This window comes from Lasioglossum baleicum, chromosome 20 (assembly GCF_051020765.1).
Source record: "Lasioglossum baleicum chromosome 20, iyLasBale1, whole genome shotgun sequence".
NCBI classification, from domain to species: Eukaryota; Metazoa; Arthropoda; class Insecta; order Hymenoptera; family Halictidae; genus Lasioglossum; species Lasioglossum baleicum.
Window position 1 is genome coordinate 4,449,375 of NC_134948.1, and position 11,136 is coordinate 4,460,510.

General features: G+C 41.4%; 1 protein-coding gene across 2 annotated transcripts in view; it reads right to left on the reverse strand.

Moving 5' to 3' along the window:
• The window catches only part of Trol (terribly reduced optic lobes), a 169,993-nt gene extending 159,608 nt beyond the window's left edge, over positions 1-10,385 (reverse strand). For both annotated transcript variants that reach the window (XM_076444273.1, XM_076444272.1), the window contains exon 1: positions 10,007-10,385. In XM_076444273.1, the coding sequence (XP_076300388.1) occupies positions 10,007-10,078 (72 nt within the window). In that variant the 5' untranslated portion in view covers positions 10,079-10,385. The remainder of the gene's footprint in view (positions 1-10,006) is intronic.
• Between the last annotated feature and the right edge of the window lie 751 nt (positions 10,386-11,136).

Consider the following 11,136-nt stretch of genomic DNA (forward strand, 5'->3'; position numbering starts at 1 on the left):
CCCTACATCATGGGACAAGTTCTTTAGGAATGATGTTATCAATACTAATTCATCAATTACATCAAATATTATTACATGAAATATTTCTAATATTTTTTAGTGAAGCACTGAGCTGGGTCTTCATCCAATTTTTCGTTGTAACGAAGCACAGGGTTAGGTCAGTATCCAATGTTCCTTTTAGTGAAATTAGTTTGTTCAGCCTGCATCGAGTATTCCGTTGATAAGGCATCGAGTATTCTGTTGATGAAGCATCGGACAGGCAAACGGTATGTAAATGGTGATTTGTGGATCATTTTTCAACGAGTATTCGTAGCGTTCGCCGATCGTCAGCCCGTAATAATGCCACCGTTATTACGTTAACGAGATCCCGGCGTATTAACCGCGACGCGGGCCGCTCTTATCAACGATCGTTCGATAAATACCGTTGTGAGATTATTTTTATCGTCGAGTCAGCATCGAAATTTCCGCGGCGAACTATTCGGGACGCATACGTCAAGGCCGGGCCACCTGAAACCCGTTAAAAATATGTTCTAGTAGCTGGAAACGAGGCCCACCATACATCCATCGTTTTGCAGAATCCATCAACCATTCCTCACTTCTATTTTAACATAATGGGCAATTTACATCATCGTCGGAACCGGCACGGTTACACATATTTCGAGATTGAATTCATTTGGACTTCGTGTTGACACAACGAATTAATTCCTACTTAACACCTGTTGCAGACTGACATTTAAGACATGATTAGGTGATTAGGAACTTCAGGAACTTCATCGACGGCACGAATGAACGCTATCGACAATTCGTTTTAGGAGCTCGATTGTTAATCGAACGGTCCGCTAATTGGCCTGCGTGAAAGTTTGATGACGAGCAACAAGTCGACGGATCGCGAAACAGAATTAGCAGTAAAATCGCGGGGGGACTTTATATGGAAATAGAAATCGATCTGTAAGAATACCTCGAAAATTCGCGGCGGGAAGGCCGAGCCTGATACTCGTTCGTTAACCGCGGGCCTCTTTAATTTTTCCATGCCGGAAGCTGTTTTTCTCCCTCCCGGAAGTTCTTAGCAGACATCGCGAGAAGCGTGGAAAAATGGTGCATTTGTACGGCGTGCCCGGTAACTTTTCAAATTACGCGTTTTCCCGTTTGCGGAGGCCGGAGATTCTCTTCTTTCCCGAAGGAAGCCTCAAAAATCGCCCGGGATCTCCCGTCGTTCCACCGGTCCTTTATGCCGGGGCATCGTATATTCGCGTATAAATTCACGCGCGAAAGACGAGACCCCGGGTACGTGTATACACACCATGGAGCGGTATCGCGACCGAGCCGTGTGCATTACCATATTTTTCATAAGGTACAAATCTTTCGGGGCTTTTTCCCGGCCGAATCCCTCCCGAAGCCATTCGAGCCCGAGGAATGGTCAGCAGCACGCGTGTCTCGCAGAGAGAAAACCGATCCGACCGTACGATGGACGGCGGTTCGCTTTGATGAAGGTGTTCGGGGATGGACGTCCTCGAATTCTAGTGTTCTACACTGGTCCCTACAGCACAAACTCGCTAAACTGCAGAACATTTTTTCCACGCTTATATCAGCTTGCCGAGTTGTTGTTGTATGCGTCAAATCTTGCAATCGAATTTTAAACCACTTCCCGATGAGCTAGAGACTTGAAACTTTAAACATAGCTCAGAACTGGATGACAATGCAATATTAAAAAACGAATTTTAAAAAAAAACTGTGCGTCTAGGAGAAAAAAAATTTTATATTAACCGTCACACCTCGCTGCGCGACGCTCGGTGTTCGACATCGCGTTTAGCGATCCCCACTCCGTCGGGAACTCGGTCAGTGTGGTGTTTCATTCATTCAGTTCCATTTGGGGCAATTTTGGAGTCCATCAAGAGAAGTCGTCTCTCGGGGTCATCCCCTCATTCTATCTCGCGTATTTCCATACCTTGCGTTTCTATATATCTTACTATTTCATACCAGTATTACTATATCTTGTGTTCCGTTGAAAAAAGACTAAAAAGTAGAAAATAAGAAAATATATAAGAAAAACTTTTTGAAAACAACGCTTATATTAAAATGCACTAAAAAGGAGAAAACAATTTTTTTCCTGGTTCCCCATAAAATACCGAATCCAGTGAAATGATTAATAATATTTTTCCCCAAAATTTTAAGCAATTAGTTCAAAACTTCTTCTGTTATAAAATTAGTGTGTCGGAATAGATAGAAAAATTTAATATTTTAAATAAAATCATGACATTAGCGAGTATAAAAATAAAAGCGTGAAGCGCCCACGAAGATTACGTCAATATAGTTTAGCGCTCCACGCCTTTATTTATAGTCACCAATGTCTAAAACAATTATTTTCTCCTTTTTAGTGCATTTTAATATAAGCGTGATTTTTAAAAAGTTTTTTTTTTATTACAGTACAATTTATTTTACGCTTGCAGTGATCGCAAATTCTTCGTAGTTCATAATTTCCTGGAAAGCACAGTAAATGTTCGATCTAAGAAACACAAGCATCCCCTCCACTGCGGGGCATATCTAACAAGGGACCAAGGAAAACTCGAGCTACGAGCTACTACAAACCGAGTATTTCATCGTGAAGAACATTCGAAAAGCGTTCGTATTTCCCAGGTCGCCGGAAAGCCGTTCGTAATGCGATCACCGATTAATAATAGATCGTGATCGTTCAATTTTTACGTAGTTATAGCAAATCCGCGATTCGCATGTGTAAAGCGGTGGTGATTCGCCGCACTGATAGCGACTACTGAATGGATTGTTGCGTAACGAGTTCACCACGAGGTTCAGGTTCGCGTGGAGGCGATGCTCAATCCGATCTTGACCCGCATGCGATCGGTTCGAGTCGTTCTATCAATGCATCTGATACTGATTGGTGAAAAAATTCGGCAATTCGCGATCTACGGTAGCAGCGCCCGTTCTAGCGGTTACGTCGCCCCGTACAAAAAAACAAATTGCCGCCTCTTAAGAATATATATATATTTTTTTAAAATAAAGGTACATACTTTTTATCTTCGATAAAAATCAAATCATTTTATTTAAATTTTAATATAAGCATTTATTTTAATAAAAGCAAAAATTTTCTATTAATTGGGTATTTAACACATCAATATTTTTCTCACAGTTACAGCCAAAATGGCGCCCCTAAATTTTCGCGCACCGGACGAATGTCCGGGTTGCCTCCCCCCTCCTAGAGCGGGCCCTGACGGTAGACCTAGTGATAGAACCTCTTTGGAAAGTTGAACGATAGCGTTTCCAATTGTTTCACCTAGTAGAAAATTCGACAATAAATCCCCCTAGTAAATTCACTAGACAGCAGTTCCCCAGTTGGTTCAGCCAATTGTTTCTGGCAATAAATTAATCGAGGACGTTTGGGTCTGGGAATTCCATCGATTTGGCAACAACTGTCTATGAACTTCCGACATTTGGCCGGGGTATTCGCCTCCATCTAGAATAGGACTCGTGAGTTCCTAATTGATCAAGATACCGAGTGGATCTTGATCAATAGCTGGCGAGTCGAATCGAGGCACTTTCGACTCGTCGAGATCGGTATCCGACTCGCATATAGCTTCAGTTGAGTACTAGTACATTGACTCCGATAGTAAATTCACTGTTCTCTGTGAAAATGAAATTTTCCTCGTAATATTGACTGAATCACGACACAACGTTAATCCCGGATAACATAAACCTCGCCCGTTAACGCGAACTCGGTATTAAATCGTTCTCCCGGAATTAGATCGACAGTAACCAGGCTAAACAGATCGGGCACTGAGTCAACATTGACTCACTGTTAACTTAACATCGATTCATTATTGACCGAGCACCGTGGGACGATTAATAAGATCGCGGTTACTTCCGGTGATCGTCAGCCGGATCATTGCTTCGACAATCGATGTCCTATCGAATTCTATCGTGTGATAATTCTCGGCGAACGATTACGTTGTTTAATATTATCTGTTCCCAGTATCCAACGCTGTTTCGCGTTCCAGTTGACGGTGTCCCTTTGCTAAAACGAGTCCCGAAATTTTATCAGCCGCTATTTGTACACACATCGAGCTGGAAAAGTAAACTGTACCCATCGTATATCGAACCGACTCAAACGTTCTTTCGTCTCCGGTTGACAAGCCCCTGGATGTTTAAAATTATCACACCGTATTTTGCAACTGGTATCAAGGAGCGAGCATATTTTCGATATTCAATTATAGAACACTGGCCAGCTAGCTCGATGGTTTAATGCAAAGTAATTGACGTGGCCGGAATCGATCCTCATTCCACTTTCTACCACTTTTATCTTGTTTCTGACGTGACGTGTCGTCGATTCAACTGTCACTGTAAACCGTTCGAAAGAAGCTATTGAGGATACGTTTTTAATTAACACTAAACGTACCACGAGGGATCAAATGACCCATTTTAGATTTTTTGTTCGACAATTATTGAAATTGCAAAGGTGGTTTCATGGAAAGTTATTGAATACACAGTGGCCCACAAAAGTGTTCGTACGCCCTTTAAAACAGAATAACTTTTTTGTAATTGTACCAAACGACCTGATGTTTTGTAACCAATTAGAAGCATTGGTTTATGAAATTATGTGCATAAAAAAATTATCAAAAAATTATAATTTACAAGGTTACATGCCAAAATGAAAAAGGCATTTTTTAAAACTTTTTTATTCGAGTTCTTAATGAAAATTTAAAATTACATGTTTTTTAGATCTATATATGTTAGTTATACACATACTGAAAATTTCATCGAAATCGTAGTTTCTAAAATCCACTAACATAGATCTACGAAGCATACATTTTAAATTTTCATTAAGGGCCCAAATAAAAAAGTTTTAGAAAATGCCTTATTTATTCTTGCATGCAACCTTGTAAATTATAATTTTTGGATAATTTTTTTTGCACATCATTTAGTAAACCAATGCTTCTAATTGCTTACAAAAAATCAGGTCGCGTTTGGTACAATTACAAAAAAGTTATTCTGTTTTAAAGGGCGTAAGAATACTGTATCTTTGATTCCAGTATATATTATAATAAAAATCGCACAAAATATAAATAAATTTAATCTTGTTAGTTTTATAATACTGTACACACCAGTCACTCTTGATGGTCGATATTTTTAGCGTTAATTATTTGTTGTTCCCGTAGATACCAACGTTAGCTAAAATTGTGCTGCAGCATGTGGAGAATAGATCGAAATAAATTGTTCGATCAAAGAGAATGTTTAGTTTCACACTAGTAAATCAAATATTAAAAGCATCAGTTTTTTCATGAGGTACATTTTCTATGCAAATTTCATTTATTTAATTATTCTTATATATTGTAGTTATTAGCACGAATATATTCTCCAGCGTGTGGTCGAATAATTCTCTAATTATTGATTATCTAATTATATACAAGAGAATTAACAGTTGTCGCGGAAATTATTCTAACCGGAACTTTTCTTGCAACTAGCTACATAAATAGTGAACGCTAAATTTTTATATCGTGCATTCCAAAAATATGAATGGATGACCCGATGGTTTATTTAGTCTTAGCATCTACACCGAGAACAAAAATACCCTACCACTACGTAAAGAATAATTAGAACACTCTAATTGTTCGATGCGGGAGAATCAACCTTCCACGAAAATTATTCGCAGGTTAAAAATCGTTCGAGATAGCATTTCCAGCGGTAATTTATGTCTCTAATTTATTTAGCATTACTAGGTTGCAGGTTTTGCAGTTTTGCATTTTTCAATTCTTTTGAATTGCTAAAGAAAGTTTGTATTTCCTAGCTAGTAGTCATTGCGTTATCTTCAAGCGAAAATATTCTGGGACAGTCTTAGAATGATTAGAACAGAAAATTGTTCGATGGTATAGTCGAGTGAGAACAGGATACAAACAGCAATGGTTTCCGCAGACTGGCGAAAATTGAGCAACGGTGGATATGGCATTTCGACGTATCGGCAGTTTCGGTAGCAGACACGAGGACTGTCTTACTGTCGTCTGCCGTCCTCTACGGTCTCCGGTTCGACCAAGTTTCCCGATGTGATCGGAATATAATCGTCCCGGCAATTATTCGAGTATCGGTCACGCCGCGACGCGATTCGCCGCGAATAATAATAATCCGAGGGGTCCTGACCGTGTTTCCCTTTCCGAACTGTGCTCGCATTGTTTGCAAACTCGTGACACGACGGATGGACCGATACAGCATCCCTGGGTAATGATCGATCCCAACATCTTTTTAACACTAAACCTACGGTTTTACATTCTTCATCTTACAATTATTGAAATTATAAAGTTGTTTACATAGAAATTGATTCGGCAAATCTTTTTATTGAAGCACATATCGTAATCAAAATTGCGCAAAATCTAAATAAATAGAGCCTTGTCATTTTTCTAAGATGAAACAGTTTAATCGTTCCTAGTGCACGGTAAATTTAGCGTTGACTTACTGATCTTGAATTCTCCAGAAAAATGGGTAGATCGAATACTAAATGGACGTGTGAAGAATTTAAAAATGCCATTGCATTATTTTCCTCTAACAACAATTATTGAGAAATTAATTAGTCTTGCAATTACTGCAGACAACTTTCATTTTTCATAAATATCAGCGGTGTGATTATCAGCAATCGAATTAGCGTACACGTTCTATGTACGCCCAGTCACGTTAAGCTAATTCGGAGTTAGTTAGTTTGAGGTTCGGAGTTAAATAGTGTTTTTCCATATTTAGTATGATGGCTGGCAGATTGCTAATGTCAAGGAATGTCGAAAATGTTTTCGACTCCGGAATAGAACCCGGAAAGTGCTGTAACTTTGTTATCCCCAACGAGCTATTAGAAATATCGATTTAAACGTCTTCGAATCCGTATGTTCTTCCGTTGTCTAATATAGAAATTTGCATTTCAGATCAACCGACACTATGCTCCTAAATTTAGCGCTGAACTGTACGATTTTCCTGGGAATCCACCAAATTCTCTGGTAAATGCTACTGGATAGGGACCATAACTGTTTATAACTAAACTGCGGATTTTATTCATTTATGACAAAAATGGGCACGTACAATTTAAAACAGTGGACGTATTAAAAATATTTAAGGACATCGATGTATTAGTCACAGCTCAATAGGATAATTAAAAGAAGAATACCATTTTTATTTGGCTCCTGTGATCCAATTTTTTGCACGCTAATAACTGTTATTTGCAACCAAAAAGTATAAAAATCGATATTTTTCAATATTTTTTTTCTTCGAATTTTTTTCTTTATAGTATTCTGTGTACATTATATTAAATTTCAATAACAATCAACTCTTTTCAATGATTTTTATCGTAGTTTTTATCGTCCAAAAATCCGTAGATTTTCCCTATAAATTCGACGTGTACTCTCAGAAATGAAAAGATCCCTAGTAAATCGATCGAGAAATGCCCCCAGGAAATCTCCCGACAGAAGAATAAAATTAGAAAATTTTTGCGGAACAATCCGGTGACGATTCTTAGCGAACAATAATGACTGCGATAATAATAAGGATGCGATTCTCAGTATCTAGCGATCATTCGAGTCACGACGAAGAGACGAGCGATAAGCGGACAGAATTAGATATCAATTGATTTGCAGAGAGAGAATAAGAGGATGTTTGCACGCGACGAATCATCGCTCGCTCGCTAATCCTTTATTCAACAGCATCAGAAATCATTTCTGAACGGCGCGCGCGGAAAGAGAGATGAGAGAGATGATCGTGCGCGCGAAAGAGACTGTACAAAGAGAAAAACGAAGCGTCGCCGAACACGGTGCCGGTCTCTATCGTTTTAAAACTACAGTTTAATTAAAATTCGAAAAGCAGAAATATTGACGGCGGACCGTGAAAAACTCCGTTCCGAAACGGAACGGAGCGTACCTCGCGGTCTTTTCGCTTCTCCCATTCTAATTTCCATTATATTCGAACCTGCCGCGAGACACACACGTGTTACATAAAAGTTATTACAAAACTCTGTGTGTGTGTGTACGCTCGTTTGCTTCGCGCGCGAGCCTGCCTCAGCCTCGAGAGGGTAAACATTAACCGGGAAGAATGCAAACGTGAGAACTAAACGAGAAAAACGAAGAAACGGTTCCTTGGGAAAGGAACGTTCTGTATGTTCGGGTCTATCAATGTATCCCATTGAGGAAATTTAAAATCCGACACGCGCCCGCCGGCGACGTGAATGCGAATCCTGTGCGTTTCTCTCACTGAACCGACTGTTTTCCCCGTTTTATGCTCAAATTATTGTATAATATTCTTGAACGTTGTCGACGATCGTTGATGGACCATGGACTTTACGTGGTTCTGAACGGTTCGGTTATGTTCTTATCCAGTTTTGCTGGCAATCTTGCAAATTGTGCACTATTTATCTGGTTAATGTCGCTGCATGAAGCACACAAAATCATTTACAATCGAGGACTCTGCAGCGAGGACGATGCTGCTCCATTTTTATGGTGTTCTAGAGGGTATTTCACCTAACTCGACCACCTTGAATATCTTTGTTGTTTTTAAAGATACGTCAAATGTCTGAGGACAAAGTTGAATGGTAAAATGGGGCTCGTACGATACCAAAAAATTTTTGTTTTTATGTAATTTTTCTTAGAGATATGAAGGTCACCTTCATTCTTTTAATGGAATGGGATATATTTTAATACATCAATCGATGCAGCTGGACATTCGTTATAAAAAAGTACTAACCTAACAAGGTGGTCGAGTTAGGTGAAATACCCTGTATAGTTAGGTCGTGTAAAACAATTTATAATTTCGATGAGTCTTCGACAGACATGACGAGCAGGATCAATGTTGTTTTTTGACGTCTACGAGAAATTTCCTGCATATTTTATTAACAGAGAAATCAATCAATAAACTGTGCAGAAGAAAAATTCGCAGAAGATAGAAATAGATCCTTGCCAACTCAATAATTACATTCTCATTATTATGTAAAAATATACATTTTTCAATTAGACCAGAAATGTAGGAAACGTAATACAGTCGTAAATCGTTTAGTGGTAATTTCATTACGTGAGCGAAGTTTAGCTATATATAATAGTAGAAATTCATAATCGAATGCGACAGAATTAAAAATTTGGAATTGAAGTAGGTAATATTTTAAAACATATTTATCGATTCGAGCACTCTCTTCTCAATTTCGCAAGGCGCCGATTGACCGAGGAAGAGAGTGACAGTGAAATTCCCGCAGGGTGAACGAGGAAATTCGCGAAAACCGCGAGCTGAATCCGCAAATCCGCCGTGCTGAAGCGTCGCTCGGTGTTCCGAGCCGATTATTGAAATTATCCGAAGAAAACAATGGCTGTTAGAAGACCCTGTGTGTGCTCTCGGCGACGCACCTATCGCGACCGGTCACGATAAGGGGATCCGGGACGGAAAAATCAACGCAAAGATTCTTATCGGTTCACGTAACAGCCGCGAATAATCCAGTCCCCCTTCGGGTGTGCGAACTCTGGACGCCTAGGCGAAATTCGGGCACCGGGTCGTTCTGAAAGCGTTCACCGGTGCCAAAAATTACTATACAATCGCCGAACACCTGCCCCCAAAAATTCCGTACACCGTCAAGGTCAGCCTTGGTATCACTGGAGTCGTTGATTATATTTATAAAACGTTCTCTACTATAGTTGAGCAAAAGCATTCTTACTCGGTACGTATCAGACGTAGTTACTAGACCATTTGAAACGCGAATTTGTTTACGACTGAATCGAATTTTTATAAAATACAAGGTTTGCTCAATTTTAAAATGGCCCTTTTGAACTAGTACGTACTAATCGTTGGATAATATTCGGAATTGACCACTTGTAGAAAGCTGCCTTCTTTTAATTACTGTCTATTTACTTTCAAGAATTGCTTCCCTGATCGGAGTACATTTTAGAAAAATCTGCCACTGTTCATACTTGAATTATACCCCCTCCAAAAATGTCTCTGACCCTTTGAATCAGATCGACTCCCGCAAAATCATGTTCACCGTCCGTGCGCTCACCTCTGAGGCGATGGCGGTTCCCAGGACGACGAGGAGCACCAGGAGGCAGCCCTTTAGGCCGGGTTCCCTCATGTCCGGCGAAGAAGAGGACCGTGGTCCAGTCCGTGTTGGATTTCGAAGGCTGAAGGTTCTCTCTCGGTTAGAATCTCACCAAGTCTACTGAACGAACGATGTGCGACCGGTCAACGGGACCGTCGCATCACGGGTTGACACACGGTTGGAACAACGATGGAGAACAGTTCTCTCTTTGTGTGAAGGGCACTGTCGAAAACTGAGCAATGGGTCCAGGACGATGCACGAAGGGCCACGGAAAGGCACGCGCGCGACGCTGCCACCGTACAAGAGCGTACCGGCGTTCGGTAGCGTCTGAAAGGCCGAGCGCGCCGGCAAGATAAAACTTTTTCAAAAGCCCCGGTGCTTCCCCCTCTCCTCGCGAGCCTCGCGCTCTCTCTCTCTCTCTCGTGGCCCCGTCGCTCCGTCTCACGCCCTCTCTCTGCCCGAACCGCTTCCTCTTTCTCCGCCCCTCCCGCCCACATTCTCCACCCCTCTGTCTCGCTCTCACCACGCAGTCCCTTCCCTTTCTCTCTCTCGCACTCGCTTAACTATACGCGTTCCACTGGCGCGATCTCGCGACTCCCCTCTCTCCGTCCACACCCCTCTCTCTCTCACTCTCGCCCAACCCCCTCCCCCCGCCCCGTTCTCCCACATCCCCGACGCAGTTGTTACTGTCTCCTTCGACGCGTCTTTCTCGATTTCATCCCGACCACTCTCCCTCTCTGTTCTCCCCCCGGCTTCGACCACCACAGACCCGGTCCCCCTTCTTTCCTTCTTTCTTTTCTGGGGTTCGTTATAGCGGACGCATCTCGCATCTCCTTCGCAGGCGATATTTCGCGACCGTGCTTCGTCACCGTTCGCTCGCCTCGAAACCGGACCCTGCTCAACCCCCCTCGTCCCGGAGGTCAAAGTCGCCGGTACAATGGAGACCAAGGTTCGCCTGGTGAACCCTGCCGTGGTGGGTTCCTCTCAGGTGTGTCAGTGTCCTGAAATTGGGGAGTGTCGTTCAGGGTGCTTGTCCCTTCGATAAACAGGGCTAGGGGGTAATTGCGTTTTCGTCTTTAAGGGTAAATAGT